The sequence below is a fragment of the Acinonyx jubatus genome, chromosome D1, assembly GCF_027475565.1.
Source record: "Acinonyx jubatus isolate Ajub_Pintada_27869175 chromosome D1, VMU_Ajub_asm_v1.0, whole genome shotgun sequence".
Taxonomy (NCBI): domain Eukaryota; kingdom Metazoa; phylum Chordata; class Mammalia; order Carnivora; family Felidae; genus Acinonyx; species Acinonyx jubatus.
The window spans coordinates 82509331-82536012 of NC_069390.1; the positions used below are offsets into that span (position 1 = coordinate 82509331).

Sequence of the window (26682 nt, forward strand, 5' to 3'; positions counted from 1 at the left end):
TTACAGTCAGCAGGAGATGCAAAAGGTTTTGAGTGTGAGCAAGTCAGTATGGGGGTGAGGGTCAGGCAGTGGGCTGGAATCTGAAGAAAGATCACAATGGGTGGCTGTGGGAGCAAAGATATGACCCAGACCTGTATTGGAGGGATGCAGCTCAAGGCCTAGGGGCAGGCCAGGCCAAAGGAGCTGAGGCCCATCTTATGTGAAGAGGGGGAGGGATCCAGGGCATTTCTGGGATTTTTATATTGGCAGAAGATGGATGACAGAAAGAAGGAAGGGATGGGGAGCTGCTCTAGGAAGAAAGATGATACTTGAATCTTAGTCATGTTGTATTTAAGGTCACAGTGGAATATGCCAGACAATAAAAGAGGCATAACAACTCCACACTGGAGATGGGGAAACTGAGGCTAAGAGAAATCATAGGTAGTTATCAATGTCCTCACACTGTGTAAGGCCAATGTTAGCACTTGAGGAAGGGAGGTGTCCGTTCTGACTATCCCAGCCACCCTTCCTCACTGCCTCCTCCTTCGGGGGTGATATGGGGCTTTCAGGATCTGTGGCTCCCACCCTGCCTTCCAGCAGCCAGTTCAGCTGGAGGGAGTTGGAGAGAAGCAAGGCCAAGCAGATCCATCTCATGCCCCCTTCTGGGCTGTAAGTAAGTTTGGCAGTTGCAAATAGCTGCTTTTATTGGCACCAATCATGGGTCAGATAGTTTAAACTTATTTTGCCTAATTACCCTAACAACCCTAGTGAGGGATGCACTATTTTTATTCCCATTTTACAGATGGAAAACCAAGGCCCAGAGAGATTACCTTGCCCAAGTCACACAGCAGATGATGAAAGCCTCTAGTATTGTGCCCAGGGCTGTTGGCTCCAGGGCACAGGCTCTTCACTACTTGTCCAACTGTGTGCCACTCTTCTGGGCAGAAAAGAGCAAAGAAAGATGGGAGGGAGGCAACAGAAGGCTGTGACTATGGTTAGAACCTGCTGTTACCCTCAGGAGCTACAGGGGCCAAACAGGAGCTGAGGGTCCAGAGTGGAGACCAGGCCTCCTTGTTTTGGTGGACAGACTCTAAGGTGTCCTCCCTCCACCACATCTCCTGACTGCTGCTGTTTGTCCTTTGTGTAACTTCTTCCCCTTTGGTGTGGATGGCACCTGTGACCACCCTCTAACCAGTAGGATGTAGCAGAAGTGATGGGATGTCACTCCCATATTTTGTTATGTAGGACTCTGTCCCATTGGCAGACTTGCTCTAGATCCCACCCCCCTCCCTTGCTGGCCTGATGGAGTAAGTATTTATATTGGAGAAACCTATATGGCAAGGAACTTCGGGCGGCCTCTAGGCATTGAGGGCAGTCCCAGACAACAGCCAGCAGGGAGAGTGGCCCTGAGTCCTATGCCTGAAAGGCAGAGGACTCTGCCAATAGCTTGAGCCTAGAAGCAGGTTCCTCCCCAGTGAGCCCCCCAAGGAGAGTGCAGCCCAGACAGTACACTGCAACCTTGTGAGCCCCTGAGCCATGTCTGTGCTCCTGAGCCACAGAAACTGAAGAGAGTAGACGTGTGTCATTTTAAGCAGCTAAGTATATGAAGACTTGCTAGGCAGCAGTTGACCTTCCCTTCAAAATGCTGGCATGGCTGCCAGAACAGGCCTGGGGCGAGGATGGAAAGATGACATGGAAGGGAAGGTAAAGGAGGTGAGGGTGGTGGCACTTTGCAGGCCCAGAGCCCTCCCTGGGCCCCAAGGCCCCAGCCAAATGCAGAATGCTATGCTGGAAGCTGTGCCACAGGGCTCTTTGGACTGCTCCCCAAAGTCCCACACTCCAAAGTGTGACCCTTACTGCAGGGCTCTGTGGCCATGTGCAGCAGTTTGCCTGACTTGTACTCTCCATTGTCCTGCCAGTGATTAGCACACACCTGCGGAATGCCTTGCCCACTAGCCCCCTACAGTCAACCCTCACAACTTGCCACATGCTAGCTCTTCAGGGGGGTGCCCATGGGCCTTGCCGGCCACTACCCAACTCTCCACAACCCTCCGTCAGGCATATGTCCTCCAACTAGCTGTCTCCCTGGCCACTGCGCCCTCCCTGCTGTCCCCACTCTTGAAGGACCAAGCTGGGGTCATCTGTGTGCTTGGGCCCCAGCCTAGGCCAGCACCAACTGACAGTAGCAACTAATGTCCCCACAAAATGAAGCATTTGATTTTTTTCTCTAAGAGCCTCCTGCCTGGAGGCTCTGGGATGAGTGGATGCCTCTCTGACTGAAGCCCACAAGCTACATGATTCAGGGAACTTCAATGAAACCAGCTGGGGCCAATCTCTTGTTCTGTTTAAATTCCTGCAGTGAACCAGAATGGACTTTACCTTGCAGAATACCACACAAAACCAAACCCCAATTTTCATTTCTTACTGATTCATAATCCAAATTGAGTTGAAAGGCTGTTTCAGAAAAAACAAAAAAAGAAACAAAGGAGCTACCTAAAACAAACAAACCATGAGTTGCATTTTCTGACACTGTTGGGCTGGAAGAAAACCAAAGCATAAAAGTGTGCTTTATGCCAAACCTGAACTGAACTAATACTTCCTCTGCCCAAGCCCTTGGCTTGGTTTTCCCAGCTAGAAAGGAACAAGATGGTGCAAGATCTGGAATCTATGCCACTCTTCCTATCGGAAGTATCCAGGAGTGAGAGCCAGCAGTAGCCAGGCCCTGAGGCAGGACACAGACCTCCCCAGAGCCTGGGTCTTCCTCTCCTCAGCACCACATCATGAAAGCAGGGTAAGGGAGCCCCTTCCTGGGACACTCAACCTGACCACGAGGAGGGCAGGCCAGGACTGGGCCCCCACAAGCTCAGGAAGCTCTGTCCCTGGGGCAGAAGTGCCAGATGGGTAAGCCAGGAGGCAGCACCAGGCCTGCAGGAAGGGAGGCAGCATGGGCATGTGGGGCACACTGATTGAGAGTCCAAAGGCTTGAGCATGAACTCTGCCAGAGACTGACTTTGGCGGCGACCTTTGGCCACACAGCCTTGGTTTCCTCATATGTAGAGTTTTCCTGCCTGCTTCATAGGGCTGTTGTGAAGATCAAAGGAAAATGAATCCTGTTGGCCCAGCATAGGGCTGTTACTGGGAAGGCTTGCAGTTCCAACCAGGTGTCCCACAGTACCTTCACTTCTTCTGAGTGGAATGAGTGGTGGAACACCCATCCCTCCCTCCAAGTCATGGGGGAAAGGGAGGAGGAAAAGGATCAGGAGGCCTGGGCAAAGACGCTACTTGGATACCTCCACCATGAGTGTTCTGGGGGATGGTGGGTGGAGAGAGGCCAGTGCCTGTGTCCTGTTCCCCAGCAGGAGCTGGTGGCTGGAAGCCAGGGCCAGGTTTGGGGATGGAACATGGGGGTGGCCAGGGGTGGCAGAAGACTGAGGCCGGGTTAATGAAGTATGGATTGACTGGCCCAGGCAATGATTAGCTCTGGCATTGGGCTTTTCCTGAGCAACGGCAGCAGAATCAATACTAATCCCTTGATCCCATTAGGGGCTCTTGCAGGTCTTTGGGACAAAGTCTCTGCCCCTCTGAGAGAGGCACTGTCTGGGGCTAGAGGGTAAAGCTGGAGCCTTGACCAGCATCCTTCCCACTATCTTCTTTTAAAACTTCCCCACTTTCTGCCTCCTATTACCACATCCCTGCTCCCATGCTCAAAGGTCTGGTGCCTTCCCTAGCCATCCTAGCTTCCCCATCCCCCTCTGACTACCCCAACCTCCTTCTGGGCCCCCAACCAGTGGAGCTGGTTATGCTTCTGTATGGGGAGGCTTCAGCATCTGTCTCGTCAGCCCCAGGGGGACTCAGGCTTCCAGATGACAGAGGATGGCTTCACACATACAGCAGAAGCTCTCCTAACCAAGACTTTCCTCAATTGGCTTAGCATACTACTGATGCTATCCATTCCATTTGTAAAGCACACTAACAGATGTGTGTGCAAGCATAATGCTGGACCTCCCCTCTGGTGTCCCCCCTCCCTGTGCTTATACTAGCCAAGCTGCATACTTGCTGAGAGTCCATAGTGTTTGTTCCTGAACAGTTTACAATGGGCATGCTTGCTGTCACCATCGTGGGATATTATACAAACCATGAAACATGAACTGGAAAGAAATAAATATGCTGTTTCTATGAAAACTTAAGTTGAATGCTCTCAAAGGACTCCATAAGATGCATCTAGGGAAAAATTCTCAAAATTAGGTGAGGATTGGTTGGAAAAGTCATAAAAACTTTAAAGCATACTGCACTTGAATTGTTCACCAAGTGTCCTTCAGGTCTCAGACTACTTCAAAGAAACCCACACTGGAGGTCACAGGCAGGGCACTATGGTGTAGATGATGTCAGAAAGGCAACATGGGACTCACCTCAACTGTCCCTTGGCCCAAGAAAGAGCCTCGGCCCTGTGTCAAAAAAGCAGAAGTGCTGCAAGCTACCCAGTGCTGGGTGGTTTGGGTTTGTGAAAAATGACCACATTATTGTGTAGTAATGGGAAAACATCATTTATTGAGCTCTTAGCTATTTAAAAGTTGCTTAAGTTGAAATGTGTATTCTATGTGTGCATTTTGAAGGACTCTTCACTTTAATGGATTCCTTTGACCAACTGACAAATGATGTCAGTCTTGGATGGTTTCTGAGTTTGTTTGTGACTAGTCTCCATCACACACACACACTCTGCAACATTAGAACTCATCACACATCACCCTGAGTGATGTTGTGGGAGCCTCACAGACACCTGTGTAAAGTTCCTCCTTCCCTCTGGGCTGTGAGATGCTGGAAGGAAACCCTTGCCTCCCTCCCCCATGCTGCTGCATTGCCCATAGAACCTAACACAGTATTTGCCTACTACAGATGCTGAGTTAATATTTGTTGAATCTGATTAAATAAGCCTCCTCTTCAGCAACTAGGGGCATTGATGAGGTTTTCATCTGAACACCTGTAGGCTCAGAAGGAAACTTTCCTTGCATTTAGAATCATCCAGCCTTGAAGCCAACATGGATCTAGCTCTGCCACCCCAGGCCCAGCATCTCCTGTCCAGCCTGACTGGCTCTGCCCCCAGTCTTGGGAAGTTCCATCTGAGTTCCCATACCCAGGGAACCTAGTTCTCACACACAGCCTATGACACCCTAAAACCCATAGACAAATTCCTATGTCTTTCCAGACATGGCCAATCATCATAGCTAATTGGTACTTAAATCATGACTACGTTCCATGAAAAGTTGCTAGGTTGACTTCCAGCCTTGAATGCCTACATGACCCCCACTGTTCTCATATAGAACACTTCTTCATCTTCATGGAGGCCTGTTTCAACCTCACATTGCTAAAATGGCAAAACTAAAAATTCATTAGAACTCTCCCAATCCAGCCTCTGTATTTTAAGATGAAGGTGGAGGCCAAGGAGGGCAAGCAATGGAACCCAGTTCCCCAGTGAAGGGGGACACTGTCCACTACCCAGAGCACTGTCCAGGCCATTGCTGCCCCATCTCCCTACCACTGCCTCCAAGTGCTCTGCTTTTGTCGCCAAATGACCATCCCCCACTCGACCTTATATTCTCCACCCACATCACAGCCTTTGTGTCCAGTGAAGGCTTCTGAGGGTGGAAGGGCCTCCACATATCTGCACTTACTGGGGGACAAATGACAATTGAGGTTGCTCACAGATATGAGTGATAAGTATCAGGTGGGGAATCATAGCCCCACCAGGTCCCTGCAGTTTCCTGTCAGGCACCCCTCGCAGCCTCCACCCAACACTTCCTCAAACATCCCATTCTCCCTGCTCTTGCCACCTCCTCTCTGCTGGCCTCTGGGGTGTGGCCAAGCCCCTGCTCCATCTTCATGTTGATTCTTCTGCCCTAGCCAGCAAGGGCACAGAGCAATTCTGGGGTCTGAACCTGTGACCACAGTCTAGCTACTGCCTTTCCACCAAGGCACAGGCAGAAGCAGCAGGCTGTGGTGAGGAGGCCACCCTTGCAGTCCCGTCTACAGATCTGCAATAGGGGTAAGTGCAGCCCCCAGCTGCCTCCCCTGCCCCCAGCCCCATTTCCCATAAACCTGCCCCCTGCTGGCTAGCTGGCTTTCTCTAAGGCTGGGGGCTCTCTCTGTGCTGCTTAACAACTGCCTGGTAATTAGCTCCACGATTTTGCTACTATGCTTATAATAGCCTCCATTAAAGTTATGGGGTTTTCAAGCCATAATGGCTTCCAGAGTAATTAATGCACAACTGGGTTTATTGCTAAGTTTATTTTTAGAGCTTTTCTCCCTCATCCCATCCTTCCTTTCCTTTCATAGATGTTTTGACCAAAAAGACTGGATGGGATCAGAACGGTCTCTCCAGAGCCCTCATGTACACTTGACTGCATCCTTCCTCACCCCAAACCTGCTGCCTGCTCCCACCTCCAGGGAGCTGCTGGGACCCCACAGAGCAGACAACTTTCATGGAGGAGTGTGGCTGTGAAGCAGTTCTTGGCCAGGGCCTGTGTGTGGACCTGTGGTTACCCTGCACCTGAGCTGGATTCTAGGCTCTTGAGCCTGGAACCTCTCTTCCCACACTCCTGCCAACAGCATAGAGCCAAAGGGCCTGGACTTATGTCTGGGCCAACCATGACCTTATTGATTGCAACTTCAGACAAGTCACTGATCCTCACTGGGCATCAATGATTTCCTTGTGAAATGGGGTTACAACAGCACCTATGGCCAGCGGACCATGAGGATCGAACATGAAGTATTGAGTGTCATTTCTGGACACCACCAAGTGCTACATAACAGCTTGTTATTACTAATGACAGCCCAAGCAGACAAGCAGGAGGTTGAGCAGGTACAAGAGGAAAGAGACTTGGCATAAAGAGGCTGCCCATTAAAAAAAAAGGTACAGATGCAGGCACCTGCACCATGAGCAGGCTGGATATGCACACAACAAATTGGCATGGAGCTTGCCTCTCTGTTACTTTCTCCATCCTGGAATTAGGACCCTCCCCAAGATGAAGGACATTTGGAAAAGCTCTTTTTGAGTCACTAAGAACCCAAAGGAAATCTCTCAGCTAGACCTCTTAGAAGCTCCCTTGTCTCCCATCAAATGTGGCCTAAGATGGCCCAGCCAAACCAAGCCCCTGACTCAGCCCTTTGCAGCCTAGTCAGTGACCTTGGAGTGGGGAAATTGGGCTGGGGCTGAGGGTGGCATGAGGTCACTCCATTTCATCATACTTAGTACATGAGATCCAGACAGGCCTCCTGGGGTGGACACTGGGCTCTGTCACCTGGAGGGGCAGTGGAAGAGGAGTTTGTAGGAGACACAGCACATACCCCAGAATTATTCTCCCTGGTCTGTGTCCACATCATTTGTCCCTGCCAGTAACATTTAACCTCAGTGGATCTTCCATTTCCCTGAGAAGTTGGGGTAGCCTGTTTACCTCCTGCCTACGAGGAGACAGTGGAGGCAGAGCAGGCCCCTGGTGGTAAGTGGTTGGCTGCAACATGCTGACTGACCCTGGAAACCACAGTGCTCTTTACTGGAAGACATAACTGGTTCCTCCACAAGGTGACAAAACTATTTGGAGAGAGAACTAGACAAGGACAGAGAAACACACTGTTTCCAAATCTGGGATTGGGAGGTGGGGGGCAAAATTCTCCTTAGCCATGGCTCCTGATGCTGCCAGAGATGGAAAGCATGTGCTACCTGGGGCTGGATTGGGCAGCTGGCCTCTCTAAGGGATGTCACTGCACAGTGCTGGACACTAGAAGTGGTGAGCATGCCAGGACCAGCCTTGGACTTCCCAGGACTGACATTTCCCCACCCCCTTTGCAGATCCCATCTGTATCTTACACAGGGTTCAGCAGAGAAGGGACAAGGAAGGCAGAGAATAGGATCTGACAGTTTCCATGGTGGTTGTGAGGGCTCTGTGTGTGCTCTCTTTGTCACACAAGACAACAAGCCCCAGAGAAGGATGCTGCTGACGGACCCTCTGCAGAACTGAGAAGAAATTCAAGCAGGCTCACCCTACTCACCGAAGGGGTGTCTCTCCCAGGGCTCCTGTTGCTGCTATTTTGAGTTCCGTCTCCTCAGGGTATGGCAGCCCCCACAGGGACCATCTCTTCACCTTGCTGATACCCAAGCTATGCAGAATTCATGAGAATTTCCTATTGACATCGACAAAGAGAAGGCACTTGCTGCATGTACTCCCAGGGCCTGTCCCCAAAACATCTGTTGGCCCTCACCCCAACGCCTACCCCTTTATCTAGGCTATGAAGAAACCATCTGGACACAAACGTGGACACCAGAGTAGCCAATGCATCTTGAGCACTCAGTACATATATATACACCAGGCACCATTCTGTGGCTTTTGTGAGGTTAACATTTAATTCTGAGCCTTGTGACATAGGTAGTGATAGTACCCTATTTCATAGATGAGAAAATAGAGGCAGAAACAGTTGCCATAACTTGGTAAAGGGCATATGGCTTGTTGGTGGCAGAGTTGGGGTTTAAACCAAGACTTGTGTGTCTGAAAGCCGTGCCCTTAACCTCTGTGCCCTGCTGACTCATGTAACTGGGCAGCACCTTGTCCCCATGCCTGTGGGGGACAGAGGCTGGCCAAAGCAGTCCTCAGGGAGAAGGCAGTGCAGTCTCCACTATGAAAACGCCAATGCTGTGAACCCTGCAGCCAGGCCCTGCCCTTCTGGGCATCTCTCCCCCCACCCCCAGGTCTCTGGCCATCCTGTTCTGCTCTCTCTTGCAGGTGTCCACTTCACAGGGTTCCTGATTGTGCCCCTGGACAGCCACCCCTTTGCAGTCTCCGGTCTGGCTGGACTCTGCAAACCTGCTTCCACAATGGGTGGGTTGTGAGCGCTGGTAAGACCTGCTAGCCAACATTCGGCTTCTCTGCTCTCCCTGTGCCTGGCCTGAGCAGCCCATTCCTGTTCTTTTCTCCCCTGTGCTTGCCACTGTCTGCTGCCGTCACCCCTGGGGCCACCCTTCTCCTGACCTTGCCGCCACTCAGGTAACGAGGAGCTGTGGGCCCAGCCAGCCTTGGAGATGCCGAAAAGACGGGACATCCTTGCGATCGTCCTCATCGTACTGCCCTGGACACTGCTTGTCACCGTGTGGCACCAGAGCACCATTGCGCCTCTGCTCACCGCACACAAGGGTGAGCCCCTCAACCTCTTGCCCTGGCCCCAGCCAGGCTTCTGTAATAAGAATGACCACAGCTGACGCTGATGGAGTTCATATTTTCATTTACTAGGCAGTTGGGAAGAGCCATAGGATGATCAAGGCCAATGACCTTACCTTTTGGGGGGTCTTGGTCCCTTTCAGAATCTGATGAGTGCCAACACACGCATGCATGCACAGATGCACATACACGTGCACAGAGACACACATGCAGAGAAACACACAAAGGCACACATGCACAACGCTGCATCCAGTCTCAGGACATGTAAGGACTAGTTGCTTTCAGCTGTGAATGGGGAGGGATGGATGGACAGGGTTTCTGGCCTGTGTTTTAAAACCATTCAGGGAGAGCATATTATTTGCTTCTCTTTTCCTGCTTGGGCAACCCTGATCCTACCTAGTGAAAATAGACCTTGAAAGAGAAAAAGTCCCACAAAGCACTCGTGGATGAACAGACTAGAACCAGTTTCTCCTGGCTCTGAGTCCAAGGCTTTCCCTCCCACCAGGTTGCCTTTCCTTCTCACAATGGGCTCCCTTTACTCTTCTCCCTTCTATCTGCCCCATATCTGGCCTGCCTCCTCATTCCTCAGTCTTTCATCTCATGCTCTTCTTTCCCACCCACCCCATGCATGTACAGACTCAATACTGTAGGGCAGCAATTCTCCTATTGAAATGCACATCATATTACATGGGGGACATGATAACATACACAAGTACCCAGGCCCATCCCAGAGAGAGTATGGCTCTGTGTTAGGGCCTATAAATCCATGTATGGCTCATAACCCTGAGTGATTTGGATGCAGGCAGTAGCCAAGAATCATAGTCTGAAGCCAGGCTGTTTCACAGTTACACAGTGGGGCCTGCTCAGCCCCAGCAGTTCTTGAAGCTTCCATGAGGAATATTTTCCAGGCTGGAGATTGCAGAATTCCCACTGCCCCATGCTGGGCACTTAGAGCCTCTCCTGACATTTATCCTCCAATATCTCTCTTTAATGCTCATCATTTGGAATTGTTATCCTACAACTACATCATTCCAGAAGGTTTAAAGCTACAATACACCAAGTGACATAATATCATGTAAATTCCATTCTTGGCAAAGCTCTAGAGTCAGAGGTGTCAGAATGTTTCGCTAAGCACTGATGCTGCTGCCTGAGGATAGGGAGCTGGCTTTCTGTGTCCTCAGAATATGTCAAGACGGGCTTAAAGAAAGCTGCAATGAAATAATGTCAGGGGCACCAGGAGGCCTTTGTAACTCAAAGGTTGCAGAAGCCCTGAAGCCAGCACTGTGGCCCAGTCAGAATGCATGGAGAACTTTCCCAGGGCCAAGATCAGTCTGTTTGGGGTGATTTGAATGGAAGAAAGATGGGGAAAATGGCTCTAAATCTTCCTTCCCAGTATTCAGTTTCCAAAACTTCACTGACTGCAGGATGAATTAACCCTTATATCAATTTTGGTCAGAATCCCCATCACCTATCTCTCTTTCCTCCACCTTGGTCTGTTTTCCAAGTTTGACCTAAAACCCCTCCAAAAAGTCACCTTTGATCAACAGAGGCTGAGCTAGTCTTCTACACCTGCATTCACACACCATGGGGCATGGTATTCCCCACTGCATGTCTTGTGCCCTTGGCCTGTGTGAACTCCCTAAGAGCCTGGAGCTGGTCATCTTCTGGGTGCATCTGTACCTCCTCCCAGAGCCCAGTGTCAGATCTAATACATGAACTGCACACACTCCATGTGCTAATGTCAGTGATGGGAAGTAGGGGAGGTGGCAGAATGGCTGATTCCCAGCATCCTCCCTGGAACCATACTTCAACCCAATCATGAAAATGCTTATTGCATCCTTTCTCTAGGTACAGGAAGCTATGCAGAAGTAGGGCTGGCAACTGTCCTCCTTTTAAACACGAGGAAATGATAACAACTGCCTGGCAGTGTTCTGAGTGCTTTACATATATTGACTCATTAATCCACATAGTAACTCAATAAAATAGATGCTATTATTAGCTCCATATTGCAGTTGCTAAAATTGAGGCACGAGAAGTAACCTGCTCAAGGGCATAGTTAGTGCCAGAACTGGACAGGGTATGAGCCCAGTGTTTGGATTCCTAGGTATGTCCTCTGACCATTCCCATCTCCTAGGTATGTCCTCTGACCATTGCCACCTCCTGCTGAGATCATGTAAGAGCAGTGAGGGCCACACAGTTTTTCACACAGAAAGACTTGGAGAGCAGGAGCTCAGTAAAATCAATACCAATGACCCTGATTTGTCCTCTTGACAGGACTGCTAGCCTTACTAATGAGAAAAATGTCCAGGATGTAAGAAAAAGCTTGGTAATAAGAGCTGCCCCAACCGAAACAGGTTGCCTTCAGGAAGGAATGGGTTCCCCATGCCTGTGAGTGTTTTACCAGAGGCCAGACCTCTTCAAAATTTCACTGCCCCTGATGGTGTCCTTGAGGAGATATGTATAAACACTAGCTGGATGCTAGCACAGTTAGGGTCAGTGGTACGGTTAGTCTCCCAGATGTTTGAATGAGTGTCTAGAAAGTGCAGATCAGGAGTTTGACATCAAGCAGCAGAAAAGCTAAAGCAAGTGTCCACTCTGTCTTTTTGTGTAGGTCAAAATTTAAGAACATCTAAAAGCACAAACAACAGGTTCAGGATTCAAAATTATCTTGGCAACTATAGGCATAACCCTGGAAGAAAACGTGGTAGTTAAGCATGAAATTCTGCACCAAGATTCATAAACAGGAAGGGAGAGAGAGGCCCCACTTGAGTAGAGGGTTTGTGAAAAATTGGGCTGAGCTAACCTCACACTTTGTGAGATCCACAGTGTGCTGCAGCTAGGAAAGCACTAACACTGGGGCATTGTGGCATTTACACCACTGCGGGTGGCAGTGCTGCCCTGCTATGCAATCCCAAGGAGGTGGGGGGCGGGGGGAGAGCGGGGGCGGCAAGTGCAGTAAGCTCTGGCCAGATAGGGAGAGCACTAGGGTGGGAAGCGTCAGGACACTTTGTCATATAAAACCCAACACATTTAGGAAGTGAGAAAGCAGTCTTGGAATTTGGCCAGCCACACTCAAATAGCCACAGAGCTGTCAAATATGAGAAGGAGGAAGAGGTTATTTCTGTGTCATTTCGGGAGTCAGAACTGGGAAAATGCCTGAGAGAATTCCAGGGATGCAGCTTTCTCGGTTACCTGTAAAAGCTAGAGCCCAGGCAGGTTTCCGATGGCATTCCTGCAGAAGGAGCAGTGGGGAGGTGTGTCTTAGCAGGGTGGGTGACATCCTGCCTGTACCTAAGGCCAGAGCCAGGCCTGCACAGCCCAGCCACACACCGTGTGTCTCCCAACCCTACAGATGACGGTAGTGACCCCCGGCGCGATGTGCCTCAGGGCGCCGACCCCAGGGAATACTGCATGTCCGACCGCGACATCGTGGAGGTGGTGCGCACCGAGTATGTGTACACGCGGCCCCCGCCGTGGTCCGACACGCTGCCCACCATCCACGTGGTGACGCCCACCTACAGCCGCCCGGTGCAGAAGGCCGAGCTGACACGCTTGGCCAACACACTGCTGCACGTGCCCAACCTGCACTGGCTGGTGGTGGAGGACGCGCCGCGCCGGACGCCGCTGACCGCGCGCCTGCTGCGCGACACCGGCCTCAACTACACCCATCTGCACGTGGAGACGCCCCGTAACTACAAGCTGCGCGGCGACGCCCGTGACCCGCGCATCCCGCGGGGCACAATGCAGCGCAACCTGGCCCTGCGCTGGCTGCGGGAGACCTTCCCGCGCAACACCAGCCAACCGGGTGTGGTGTACTTCGCTGACGACGACAACACCTACAGTCTGGAGCTCTTTGAGGAGGTGTGGGACGGGGCAGAAGGCTGGGAAGGGGTGGGAGGATGCCGGTGAGGGGCCTCTGGTGTGGGGGCCCTTTGGTATGGGCACGAAGGGAAACAGTGGGGTGGGGCGAGCAATGCCTGCTGGGGTGTCAGTGTAGACTGCAGGCAACCCGAGAAGGGATGGAAAAAACTCATTGCAGACTTCTGCAGTCACCCCTGCCTCAAAGGAAGAAAGCAGAGGATGTAGCTCATAGAACAAAGTCTTGGCCTTAGAGGCATGCCCTCAAGTGGTATAATTTTATGTGCAATAATTTATCCTTGGGACTGGGGAGTCATGGGAGTCTGGGTAGGGGAAGGAGTCATTTCAGACTCTACATTGGGAAGACAGAGGTTTTTGCAGGAGGAGAGAAAGCTAGACTCCAAGTGTTGTGGAGAAGAAGCATTTTAGCTGGGGTGAGTGTCAGGCCTTGCTTATGGCAAGGCAGGTTCCTCTGTAGATGCCTACCATGGAGGATGCACCTGGAGATGGGCTGGGCGGGATCCCCTGGTATGGCTTCAGATGGCCTATGTGTGTAGAGTTAATTGATTTCTCCTTCTCTGGGGACAGGCACCACTCCCTATCAGCAGTCCCATGTGTCCTGACTCTGGATTCCCTCTTGTAGATGCGCAGCACCAGGAGGGTATCTGTGTGGCCCGTTGCCTTCGTTGGTGGCCTTCGGTACGAGGCCCCACGGGTCAACGGGGCTGGGAAGGTGGTCGGCTGGAAGACAGTGTTCGACCCACACCGACCATTTGCAATAGACATGGCTGGATTTGCAGTCAACCTGAGGCTCATTCTACAGCGTAGCCAGGCCTACTTCAAGCTGCGTGGTGTGAAGGGAGGCTACCAGGAAAGCAGCCTCCTCCGAGAACTTGTTACCCTCAATGACCTGGAGCCCAAGGCAGCCAACTGCACCAAGGTAAACCCTCAGCAGAACTGGCAGGTATAACGCAAGCTTTTCCCAGCCCATCCAAACACTCCCGACAGGTCAGGGGGAAGGAAATAAAGACCTCAAAACTGCACTGCAAGGGACCAGCCTAGAGCCATGCCTTCCTAGAACACCCTCCCAAGAAGGTAGCTTATACCCAGTCAGGCCATCATGCTAAAATCAAGCACAGAAATGGAGAGGGTGGCAGTCAGTAAGGAAGACCAAGGGTCGCATCCCCTCCCAAACCTCAAAACAGCTAGGCTCCAGACATGTGTGAACACATATGCATGAACATGTTCATGCCAAGGTGCATGCACACACACACACATACACATACACACTGCTTCTAGTTTGGACTGCTCCAGCGAGGGCCAGGACTATACACTTGGCTGAGCCGAAGTCTCTTGAAGAGACCCATCAAAAAACACAGGGGAAGATGAGAAGTAAGAGGAAATCTTGGGACTTATTTGTCTATTTTCTGTAGCTGCACACTTTGTATTTCCAACAGACATTTTGAATGCCTTATATGTACAAACAGCAAGAATCAGGAGGCAGGTAGAAATAAAGAACAAGGACAGAATGGAGGGGCAGCAGAAGTACTTGTAGAGTGTGGGAGGGACCTGGGAGGGGGCAAGGTGAGGTTAGTGGGGGGACCTGCACCATGTTGTTTTGTGTCTCTGGACACACAGATCCTGGTCTGGCACACACGGACAGAGAAGCCGGTGCTGGTGAATGAGGGGAAAAAAGGCTTCACTGACCCCACTGTGGAGATCTGAGCCCCAGGCTACAGGTATGGCAGTGACAAGGGTAGACAACACACTGGGCAGGGGCACCCCAAGTGTGGATGTGGAACAAATCTGCCAAGGCGTTTCCTCTTGGTTTTTAATTGTGGGAGGGCAGGGCAAATACTTCAAGAGTGGAAGAGACATAGCTGAAGTCCCCTTCTCATTGTGCCGCCTAGAAGTTCACGGGAGCCAATTTCCCCTGCACACCTGGGTCCTTCTGCCACCAACTCCTTTGAAGGTCTCAGCTTCTAGACACAGCCTCATGACAACCTCCTGTCATTACTGCTGTTATTGTGGCCATGACACCAGTCCCATTGCAAGGCATTACTATGTGGACTCTTTCTCCAGGCTTTGTCTTCCCCTGTGGGTTCCTCTTCAGCCATGCTGCTGTGGCAGGCACCCCTCACTCTCCTGCTTCCACCTCATCAAGCACCTCCGTGTGTCTCTTAATAGCAACAGTGTAGCACATTGATGAAAGCATGGACCCCAGAGCCTAGTTCAGGCTCCAGGCCTACCACTTTTCATCCTTTGACCTTACTTTCTTTCTCTAGGCCCCAGTTTATTGACCTGTAAAATGGGTTGTTAGGGGCACCAAGAACAATCTTTGGTACATAATGAGTCTTATGTAAGTGTTGCTACTTTTATTTAATTCTTTAAAACTTTCTATTGAAGTAGGCCACAGGATCTATCTACATTTTAGAGGTAAAGAAAGGGTGTTCAGAAAAGCTAAATGAAGTGAATTGTGCCAGCTGTTTGTCCAAGTCAGGAAATTTATGGGCTTTTCTATAATATCATCCCAGAGGTGGGAGCTCAGACGGTGGGATACACATCTGTCCTCTGGCCTCAGAGTTAAGCTTCAACTTCTTTACCATGTTGGCAGCTACCCTGCCCACAGGAGACCATGGGGTGTCAGTCTGCCTGTTTTGTGCCTTGAACCAAAATATCAGCTTGAACAGTGCCACTGAAAATGCATCTGTACAGAGCCCCATCCCCTACCTCCTCACCTGGTCACTGGAAGGACCTGCCCCCACCTGCCTCTCAATAAGGGATTCACAGAGGACCCTAGGGGTTGGGCTCTGTGGAGCTCCTGGGTGAACCCTGATGGGGGCTCATGCTTGAGCAGTTTGGCCAGACTGGCTGCCCCTCACCTGCCTCCCTGCTTAAACGCCTCACCCATATTCTTCTCCCCTTCACAGGAGCCTCCTTCTCGAACCCTGTTCCTGGCCTTCCATCCTCTCCCCATGGCTGATGGTCCCTCCGAGGCAAACTCCTAAGGAATCACCATCACCCTCCTTTCTATACTGGGGGCTTCAGAGAGAGCCCAGCCTGATGCCAGGACAAAGGACGGAGAATCAAAGCACAGAAATCCCAGATCTGTTGTTACCTTCCATCCAGTATGACCAGGGGCCCAGCTGCTAGCCAAGTCATGCCAACCAGCGAGCCGGTGCCCCAGCACGCCTCCCCAGAGCTTCCTGCACTGACAGGGCCTGACGGAGCAGATGCGGTGGGCACCTAAGCCCTGGAGTGATGCCAGGCTGGGAGAGAGGTGAAAAGACTCCAGCTGTCAAGTGCAGTGTGGCCTTGCCCGGCTCCCTGCTCCTGGGGCCCAGCACGACTGCACAGGCCACCTGGCCAGGGAATTCTGAAGACCAGAGAACAGCCCCCTGCCCAGGCATCAGGAACACTGCCCCGCCCTGTCCTCGGAGAGCTGCTCTCAAGTAGACATACCTCTGTGGCTTTCCTCTGGTTCCTATTTCCAGAGCATAAGGCTGTCTTTGATCCCAACAGGCAACCACCCTGCATGAGGGGAGCCTGGGCCTGCCATCAGGCTCCCCCATACCTCAGGCTTGTGGTGGGAGTGGAGTCCCCTACTCCGGGCCCACATCCTTCAAGCCTGCTCCTTCCAGCACAGGGAAGGAGGTGGGCCCTTGAGCCAGCACAGGTCATGGACTGACCTGGACTAAGATCATGCGGGCCCCTGTCTAGACACTGTCTCCCCACTGCCCACTGGGCTCCATGGCCTCTTGCTTGGGCTGGGACTGGGGAGGGCAGGAGCCCTCTTTCTGGAGCTCTTGAGAACCACAGACCTCAGGGGCTGAAGTGAGCCAGGGGTGGGCAAGGCAGAAAGAGGAGGGAGGCAGGGGCCATCCAGTACTCCTTCCTGCCCCTGCTTAAGGGAGGAAGGGGCTTTGGGTTAGCAGAGGGACTTGTGGAAAAGGGGCAGAGATCATTTGGATCCTGAGGGGAAAGGAGACCTGAGCACACATTACTTTGGAAATCATTCTATTGTAAACACAAAATGGGAACAAAACTCTCCCTTCTCTCTGAGTTGGGAGCATGAGAACAAGCCTGCTGCTTGTTCCCTCTCCCCCCACCCCCACCCCTGAGGAAGAACAGTGTGCATGTGTTACTTCCCTGTACCTGGAGGCTACTGACAGGGACAGCCCTCTGCTGGCTATCACTCATGCTCCTGAAAGTTGGAAGCACAATTTTCCTCCCAACTGGAGGAAAAGGAAAGGCCTGAGCCTACTGAAGAGGTGTTTATTTTTTAACCCTAACAGCCCCCACTCCATTTAAACTCACAGGACCGGTCTGAGGACCGCTAAGAACCCACTCCTGGGTGGGTGGGTAGGATTCAGTCCAGCAACCTAACATTCAAAAAATAGCATTGGCTGCCTATTTTGAAATGGATTTAACTTCCCACAGCATTCGTGAAACCATCCGATGGGATCATATCCCTGAGAACCCTGAGCCACCTTGCAGGATATTCCCAGCCTCTTACACTTTCTATGGTGGCTCTGGAAATCAACCCATCAGAATCAAGTGGGGTGTCATGGGAGGGGAGGGAGGAGGTGTGCACAGGGCACCCACCAAATGAGTGAATTCATGCCCAGGCACAGCACTGCCTCACTCACTGAAACCAGCCCTGAATGCTCAGGTCAGCCTGGCTGGTCTTAGGCCACCTTCTTAGCCAAAAACCCAGGGCTTATTTTTCAGGAAATTGATAATGAACAACAAAATGGGATATTCTGTTTTTATTTTTGTTTTTTTTGGCGGATGCTATTTCTGTTGATTTCACCTAATAGCCTCTCTTAGCCGCATGTGTATTTATTTATAATTATAACCCTGGTGGACTGCAGCTTTCATCTTTGTTGGGAATGAGTTTGTTATCAATCAGAGTTGGGTCCGTGACTACAATTTGTTTCTCAAACCCAGTGTGTTCCTGCTCCCCACCACAAGAGTGAGGCCGGGGTCTAGGAGCCACCAGAACAGAGCCTGGGGTGAGGGTGAAGCCTGTGCAGCTGCACCATCTGGTCTGTTTTAATTTAACTGTATTTAATTTGTTTCCAAAATTAAAAGTCAAACATGGTTTTTAATAGCCCTAATCCTCTGCAGCCCTGCCTTACTTTATTCTCATTTACTGCTTTAACCATCCAACAAGTATTTACTTGGCAGGTGCCTACTATGAGCAGGCATTATTCTAGGAACTAGCACAGAGCACTTGTCTTCATGGAGCTTCCCTCCTTAGGGACAAGACAGATGAACACCAGGCATATACGGTATTTTAGATGTGATCTGGTCTAACAAGAAGTATGAGGCCAGATAGGGGTGTCAGAGTGTAGCTGAGGAGGAGTTGATCCCCTCTCTAGGGTGATCAGGAAGACCTCCCTGATGAGAGGACCCAGCAGAGCAGTAGAGTACAGACACACAGTTACCTGGATCAGACCATTCCAGAAACGGGAACTCACTTCCAGGCAGAGAGTACTTAGCATTTTTAAAGATCAGCAAAAAGGCCAGTGTGCCTACAACTGACTGGCAAGACAGGAGGGGTTGGGTGGGAGGTAAGATGGATGCAGTTGGTGGGGTGCACAGAATATACTGGCCCTGGGAACCGGGCAAAGCTTTTGGCTTCTGCAAGTAAAAAGGGAAGTGGAGCCGTTGGAGGGTTTGGAGCAAAGGGCCAAACTGGCCTATAAAGAAATCACTCCCCTTTCTGTGCTGACCATAAACAGAGGGCAGGGCAGGCTAGCGGAGGTGGCTCCTGCCATGATCCAGGCAGGAGATGATGGTGAGTCAGAAGAGCAAGCCTTGGGACAGAGAGAAGTGGTCAGGTTCTGGATATGCCTGAGATACAGCCAGGAGAATGGAGTGGTGGAGTGGTTGTGCAATATAAAATGGAGAAGCTAAAACCAATCTGAGACACAGAATAACCATTTCCTGCTACGGGACAGAGTGCAGCAGGGATCATGGGGGAGTAATCGGACTTTGTCATCACATGCAGGAGCAAAGGTGAGTGTACAGCCAGTAGATCTGGAGCTCAGATGGAGATAAACATTGGAGAGCATGAATTTCCAGGCTGTTTACAAACCCTGGTTAGTGATGCACCCACAGTGAGTGTGGACAGAGGGAAGAAGAGGCCCAAGAAGCAGGTCTAGAGATGTGGGGGTGATGAAGAGTCTTCTAAAGATTCTGTGATGAAGCTATCCAGTAGGGAAGGTCCGGACAAACATGAATAAACTCTAGGATGAGCTCTGCCAAGGGGCTTTGACAGAGAGAAGCTGCAGGGTTAGCTGGCAGATAAGAAGGTCAAGAACAGTAAGATGGGGCAAGAGGACCAATGCATCCCTAAGCAGATTTTGATAAAAGCAATTCAAGGGGATTCTTCACTTTATAAAAGGATTTGCTGTAAGATTGTTCCCTATCACATCTTCCAACAAAGCCAACCTTTACATACACCTTTGTAAGAACACGGTCAGGTATAAAGTAAGGTACAGTGACACCGCTCCCAGTGCTGGCCATCCCCAGATAGTAGGACCCTTGGGCCCAGCCCCTTGTTACTGTATGTCCTTGACCCAGGCTCAGCTCTTGGGCCCAGTGGCTACACACCACAAATGCCCTACTGCAGAGTCCTTTCCTTAGCCAAGCCCAAGATGTAAGCCATGGGATGGCTGGGAGCCCCATGGCCTGCTATTCCCCACAGGCCTTTATGGATTCCTGGCATAGTCATCGTCCTGGAGAGGTATTGGCTATTTACGTTTGATTATTACTGGCAATAATTAGTTTCTGGCAGTACAATCCAGATGTTATTCGTGAGGAAAACTCACCCTCTGTAGCTAACTCACATGTCGAGCTCTTGGCTATCTAGCAGATTCTTGCAACTGCCCACCAGCACCAGAGTGAATATGTACTTGACTTCTCCTCTCCAAGGGCACTACCAATCCACAATGACATGTCAGGCAGAATGAAGGTCAGGAGGGAGGTGGTAAGGAGCCAGGGGCTAGATCATCCACTAACTAGGTAAAGTCAGGGTCTAGATTCTCAGTGCCAGATAGACTAAATGGGTGCCTGACACCACAATGCCTTTGCCTGTGGTAAACAGGGGCACAGATGGGATCAGAAATATCATTAAAAAGGGTTTGATTCAACTCTTGCTTTATTGCAATTCAGGACAGTGAACCTAAGCCAAACCAGTGGACTTGATCCCTAGAACAAGCACCTCAAATTTGGACAGACAGTTGCAAAGGAAGGCTGGCTCTCCTCCCTCCTGCTTAGTTACAAGGATTGAAGGAGAGACTGAGCCGGAAGCAAGGTCTGGTCTAGGCTTGCAGGCCCCGTGGTTACACCAACATAGCAGGGAGGCTCCTTGCCCAAGCCACTGGAGCTGGGCCCTCATATTGGGGTGTGGTTTCTTCTAGGGCCTGCATTCCCTCCTCAGCTGATGTTCCTTCTCATCAAGTAAAACCAGAAATATTCTCTAATTCAGGCTGAGTATTTCTGTTTCTCCTAAGCTTGGCTTGTCATCCTGTCAGATGCAGTTAAAGTGGAAAGGAAAAGAAGAAGATGTGTGTGTCTCTCAAATGGAGCTTCTTCCAGAATCCCAGAGAGAGGTGAGACATCCACCCCCTTCCCCATTCTATACAAATGGTGACAAACCTTCTATTTCAGAAATGAAAAGGGGCCATGAGGGCCATGCTGAGTGCAGGTGAGAACATCATAGAAGCAAACCTCATCACGTGGAGATATGATGAGACATTCCCACCCCACAGAGAGACATCCCTCTGTCCTCTCCCAAAGAGCAGGAAAGTAGAAAGGTGCCATCAACAAAGCCCAGTCAAAAAGCCACTTAGGTAAGAAGAGGGTCCCTCCCTCCTATTCCACTTCTCTTCTTCAGTTCTTCCAAGTTTAGGGCCTTGAATTAAAGTAGGGGGCAGAGCTGTAGCCCCCGTGGCTGCCTGAGAATGTTACTTAAGGAAACTCTCCCACATGGGAGAGTGTCAGGGAGCAGAGCACCAGGCCTTGCTCAGCTGGGAGGACAGTGGTGCTCTCCTGCTTCCAGGGGGCGCAGGAGCGGTGCTGCTCAATCAAGGTACTGGTTCCTGCCTAGGTGGGGTGTTTCAGTGAACTGTATCACAGGGCCTGCCATCTTCTCCTCGAAAACAATGACCTGGGAGAGAGAAGGGCTGGTGTATGACAGTAGCCGAGGTTTGTCTTGGAGCCAGATGAGGGTGCCTTAGGGGAAGGGATTGAGAAGCAGGCTGGAAGGAATGAGGACCCACAACTCATGAGCACTAAGGAGGAATACAGAAGGAGCTGGCTAAACCTTCTGCCCCCCCCCTCTCCTGCCCTAACCAACCTTAATAGACTGTCACCCGCAGCCCCCAGGGAAACACTGTGATACTGGGGAGGGCTGGGACAAGGGAAGGACTTGCAAGTGTTCCCACCTGGTTGATGCCTTGATCCAACCAGGCACCTGGGAGGTAGAGGGTCTCCTGGGGTCCAATGTTCCAGTAGCGTCCAAGGTTTTGGCCATTGATGAATACAACCCCCTTCTCCCAGCCCTTTAAGCAGAGTGGGAAAGGGGTTAGTTTACCATGAAAGGCACTGAATATAAAGTCACATGAGAAGACAGAGATGGACACATGCCTTGCATTCTTCTCTCAGCTTCCAAGATATCAGTATGAATGGATATTTTAACAGTCATGAGGTTAACACATGGGGTATTCTATCTCCTGTGTCCACTAGCTCTAAGCCTCCCCAGCAAGGCACCCAAGCTCAGACCTGGACCCTAAGAAGTATCACCAGGTGGTTCTTCTGCTTTGAGTCCACTCCCCCTCTCCAGGGAGGCCCCAGAGACCCTTCAGAGAGGGCAACACAAAGACAGAGACTCTCTGGGTGCAGGTGATATAGAAGGCTCCAGCAAGGGCAAGTACAGGGGCTTGGGCTCAGAGCCCTCGGAGGGAAGACTGGAGAACCCAGGCAGTAAGGGGACTACAAACCTCCAGCTTCATGAAGGTGTCAAAAGGGGAAAGGGAAATTGACAAGACACCCAAAAAGAAAGCAGGGAACGTAGGTACTGCAGGGATAGGGCTCCATTTGTCGACGCTGAACCTATGAACAGAAGACAAGAAAGAAGAAGGGCACATTCTCACATCTGGACCCTATCCCGCACTCAATCACAAAGGCATCCCAAATTTTCACCACCTGTTAACCAGCATATCATGGAAATTCCCCAGTCTTTAGCGTTGGTACTGCCCCTACCCTGAGCAAGCTGCTCTGAGCTCTGGGTCTGTTTACATGTGATTGGGAGGAGCTAGGCCAGAGCAGGGCCTTCCTGGATCTTATTACATGTTATCCATGGGTACACACACTTCATGGGGTCAGGACTCACCTCTGAAAGAAGCTCTTTTTCATATCCAAGCTGTAGATTCTGAATTTTTTCAAGGGAGAATCATTCAGATAGATATTTCCAATTAAACCTGTTGGAAGAAGCCAAGGAAACATGAATAAGGCCAAAGGAAGGGGCACAGCTGACCCAGCTAAGGCCCAGCACATACATGGAGAGTTTCTGGAAAGCTCAAGTGAAAATTCCTCCAGAAGTATATACTCCCTACAGTATATACTACAGAGCTCTTCACGTGGTATAAAACCTCCTCTAGAAATCCCAAAGGAGAGAAGAGTTAGTAATAGCAATATTTGCCAGGCCTTCTCTGGGACTTGCATGGAAGAGTACATCTAAGGGCAATGACAGAGCTGAGAATGTCATAGGGTGAGAACAGTCTCTGGTCTCTCTCTGAAGGGGAAACTCCCTTTTGGGTATGAGAATTCCAACACAATAAAATGAAGCCCAGTGGGCAAATGATCAAGAGGTCACAACAGTTCTAACTTAGCTTCAGGGTCAGATTCAGTGGTGTCCCAAACTAAACAGACCTAATAACTCAGCCAGAAATCTTCTATATGGCCTAGGATTAAGGATATATTGTTCAAGTATTTGAATTGTGAACAGATGGCAATATGATTTGGGCATCTGAGTCTGAGGACCCATGCACACTTTTGCATAGTGATTAACTAGTGCCTGGGGGGAGGAGCCATCGATGTTGGTCCTGGAGCAGCTTCCAAGGTCCTCATAATCATGGAGCTGCTGAGTTTCTGAAGAGGGATTGTGAATAGGCTTGGGACTGTAAACAGGTTCCATGGAGCCTGTGGACTCTTAAATTGCAGGTACAGGTGTATGTGGGGGTAGGTCTATGACTTAAAAACACTGAACTGCTCCAGGGGTAAGAACTCCACAGTGAGAGTCCAAGGCACATCTTAATCAGGGACCTGGGAGGCAAAGACTGGGAACAGGGTCATGCTGGCAATCCCTTCCTGTCCCCAGGAGAGCAAAGGAAGTGAAGATGGGCCTGGAGATGGAGCTCTTTGGAGGAAGAAGCTGAGATCCAGAGAGTAACACCGGGGGGATTGCTTAGGGGAAAAGGAAGGTAAGCCTGGACAATGCTAGAAGCAACTGTGAGGCCTATCCAGAGAGGGCCAATCCCCAGGACCCAAGAAGCCCCCAATGGCTGGGCCACAGTGCTTCCCTGGCAGGCAGGGAAGGGATGCACAAACTTCCTCATTACAAAGGCAAACACCCATGAGAGTTGGGAGGTCACCAGTGTCCCTTACAGTAGTAGGATTTATTTGTCTGAATTCTTATGTCACAACTTACATGAAACCACCCACATTTTGACAGATGAAAAGGAAGAGGCACATTTAAGCATAGAAGGTTTAGAAGACCAGGAAAAATACAGGCATCTGGGTGGCTCAGTTTGCTGAGAATCCGACTCTTGATTTCGGCTCAGGTCATGATCTGACAGTCATGAGATCAAGCCCACATCAGGTTCCATGCCAGGCATGGAGACTGCTCGGGATTCTCTCTCTCCTTCTGCCCCTCCCTCACCTCTCTCAGCCTCTTTCAAAAAACAAACAAACAAACAAACAACCCAGGAAAAATAACATGAATTGGTAAAATATTCCTAGGGGAGCATACCATCAAGAGCATTTGTTTACTGTATGTACTAACTCCTCCTCCCCACCACAAATGAGATCATCAATGGATTTCCAAGGTGGATCAAGAAAAGAAATTGAGTGTGAAGATCCAAGAAGGCAAGGGTCCTACGCCATTTTTCGATTTCTGGGGATCCCCTTCCTTAAGTCTCACCACCCCCACCCCACCCCAAGCAGATTATCCCCTGATAAAGCAGACTGCAGCCCAGAGAGATGTGGAAAGGCTGGCTCAGTGTTTCCTGTGTGTTCACCATGGACATGTGGACAACATGCATAGGAAAGAGGTCAGAACCCAGGTGGGACTTTCAGGCCCACATCCACCTCCCTCCAGTGGGCCTCCATGACTCAGCTCCCTCCAATGGCCCTCTGCAACCCACCTGTCTCCAATAGGACTCTACAAACCTCTTCCTTCCAATGGGCCTCCATGACCCACCTGCCTTCAATGGGTTTCCACAATGGGCTCCCTCCAAAGGGCTACAATGGGCTACAATGACTCTACCTCATGAGAGTCAGCCTCCATGAACTGCTGGCATGCTGGTATGAAGAAAATATAGCCAGGCACTGCTAAGCACTAGAAGCTCTTCTCTTAGCACATGCTATGACCCACCTTTGCGCTGGTCATCAATATTATCCCCGTAGTTGACTCGCCCACGATTCTCCACCAAGATCCTCAGCCTGGTGTAACCCTGCCAGGAACATAGTGGTTGATGATGACTGCCTGATTACCCAGCCATAAGATTTCTTTGTGGAACCCCAATTATTCCCTGAACTCTGAGGATGGGGGTGAAATAGTACCCACTGATCAGATACCAATGCTCTTCCCTTCTTGCCATCAGCAGCTCTGTGATTAAGAAGGCTCCCATCTTCTAGGTCTTCCTCTTTGACTCCCACCAAACCTATTCAGGAAGCAGCTGGTGCTAGCCATTACCCAGCTCCCCAGAATAACAAACCTGGATCAAGGGAATAACGATCTTCTTCTTTTCATAGTCCAAGAATCCTATAGACACTGTGTTCACAAATACCTGCCAAAGGAACAGACAGAAAGCATCCATGGGTCCACAGGAGAGTGGCATAAGAGGAATTTCTGCTAAGCAAAGAAAGGGGTAATATTATGTGTGTGTGGTGAATATGGGTGTTAGCCAGGCATAGGAGGAAAAATGGGCATTAGCCCATGATTGTAGTTGAAAAAGACAATGATGGGCCATTTCTACACACTGGTACCAGGCAGATACATGAAGACTCAGGAGAGAGAGTCAGATGTATATGGTAGGGCTGGATGACTACAAGGTCACAGGAATTAAGAGAAGACATTCCTACCTGTCCCCGGTCACGCACAAGACCACTAAGGACACCTGATGAAGCAATGGTAGTCTCATACAGAGTGTACCCAAATGACTGTCCATTTCCATTGTTTATTGGCAGGTTCTCCATATTGACTGGTTTTTCAGAATTGACTGGCTGTAGAGAGAAGAGTCGGGAAAGATGCAGACTAGGCAGAGGAGAAAAGAGGCACAAATTTCATCCTGAGGCTTCTTGGGGAGTGTGGAGTAGCAGACAGATCCTACCTGGGGCTGGCTGTGGGGCAAGGGGCCCTCTAGCCTTTTCTACTAGTTTGACTTCTCATTACACAAACATGGGGAACCAGTCCTGCCAACTGGTTCTCCAACCTCCAAAGTTCTGATTTTGACTTATCACATTAACCCATGGCTATCCAGGGTCACGCGTGTGTGTGAAGGCAATGGAATGAAGCCCAGCAATGTATCAGACCTGTGGCCTTTCAAACCGCCACCATTGCTGCATCACAGCACCCCCTGAGTCAGCTCCAGGGTGCACCCTATTCTCAGAGAGGGATAGAGCCCACTCACAGGCCTCCTCACCTCCTCTCTGTCCACCCAGGCTGGAGAAAAAGACTTCCTACTGTGTTACCCAGTTTTTCTTCAAGTTCTTTTTGTTCCTTCCCACTTCATACCCTAGCAAAAGTCTGTTCTCTTAACTCTGAGCTCTAACGTCATAAAACAGACCTCAAAGCTATCAAGCATTTTTTACCCCTCCACAGCCCTGCTTGCCCACCTAGCAACTGCCCTGGATTCTCTACCCTGCTGCACTCACCTCCTCCATGTACTGCAGGGCATCCCACAGTGACAGGTAAAAATTCAGGCTCAAGGGCTCATATGCAATCTTGGGAAGAAGGTCAGGCTGGGGAGGGAGAGGAACACCTGCAACACAGACAAGAGGGCCATCCCAAAAAGTCATTGCCTCCTCCAGCCTCCCTAGCCACTGGCTCTTGTCCACAGCCCAGTGTGATCCTTTATTCTGGAGCCAAGATTTAAACAGTCTTAGACTGCCTGATTCCCACTGGGAAAGTAATGTGGGGGCGGGGGTGCAGGGGACTTTCTCATACCCTCAGGAGTCTTACCGCCCAGAGAAAAGATGAAGCTGCAAGCACACAAACTATGATGAAAACAGTTTCTCAAACTTGCCTGTCCTTGTCTAGGGACATTCTTGCACATAGGTCAACTGGGGTTTAGGTGGGATAGTGAAGAAGTAACTCTTTAGGGGTCTCAGAGCACAAGTAAGGGCCCAA

The 26682-nt window shown here is 50.5% G+C and overlaps 2 protein-coding genes across 7 annotated transcripts in view; one reads left to right on the forward strand and one right to left on the reverse strand.

Annotated features, from left to right (window-relative positions):
• Nucleotides 1-17913, forward strand: part of B3GAT1 (beta-1,3-glucuronyltransferase 1) — a 30745-nt gene extending 12832 nt beyond the window's left edge. Inside the window, exons 1-7 of one of the 4 annotated variants that reach the window (XM_053203845.1) lie at nucleotides 6589-8081; nucleotides 8751-8863; nucleotides 9012-9158; nucleotides 12535-13043; nucleotides 13684-13980; nucleotides 14679-14779; nucleotides 15971-17913. In XM_053203845.1, the coding sequence (XP_053059820.1) occupies nucleotides 9047-9158; nucleotides 12535-13043; nucleotides 13684-13980; nucleotides 14679-14765 (1005 nt within the window). In that variant the 5' untranslated portion in view covers nucleotides 6589-8081; nucleotides 8751-8863; nucleotides 9012-9046 and the 3' untranslated portion in view covers nucleotides 14766-14779; nucleotides 15971-17913. Of the gene's footprint in view, nucleotides 1-6588; nucleotides 8082-8750; nucleotides 8864-9011; nucleotides 9159-12534; nucleotides 13044-13683; nucleotides 13981-14678; nucleotides 14780-15970 lie in introns of those variants that run through there. The other 3 variants (XM_053203844.1, XM_015072464.3, XM_015072465.3) reach the window with 3 other exon arrangements.
• LOC106975155 (beta-galactosidase-1-like protein 2) overlaps nucleotides 14418-26682 on the reverse strand; it is a 56554-nt gene continuing 44289 nt past the window's right edge. For 2 of the 3 annotated variants that reach the window (XM_027036961.2, XM_053203843.1), the window contains 8 exons: nucleotides 26208-26314; nucleotides 25416-25556; nucleotides 25049-25120; nucleotides 24706-24784; nucleotides 22444-22531; nucleotides 22052-22163; nucleotides 21497-21613; nucleotides 14418-21219 (listed from right to left, as the gene is read on the reverse strand). In XM_027036961.2, the coding sequence (XP_026892762.2) occupies nucleotides 21133-21219; nucleotides 21497-21613; nucleotides 22052-22163; nucleotides 22444-22531; nucleotides 24706-24784; nucleotides 25049-25120; nucleotides 25416-25556; nucleotides 26208-26314 (803 nt within the window). In that variant the 3' untranslated portion in view covers nucleotides 14418-21132. The remainder of the gene's footprint in view (nucleotides 21220-21496; nucleotides 21614-22051; nucleotides 22164-22443; nucleotides 22532-24705; nucleotides 24785-25048; nucleotides 25121-25415; nucleotides 25557-26207; nucleotides 26315-26682) is intronic. The other variant, XM_015072463.3, reaches the window with a different exon arrangement.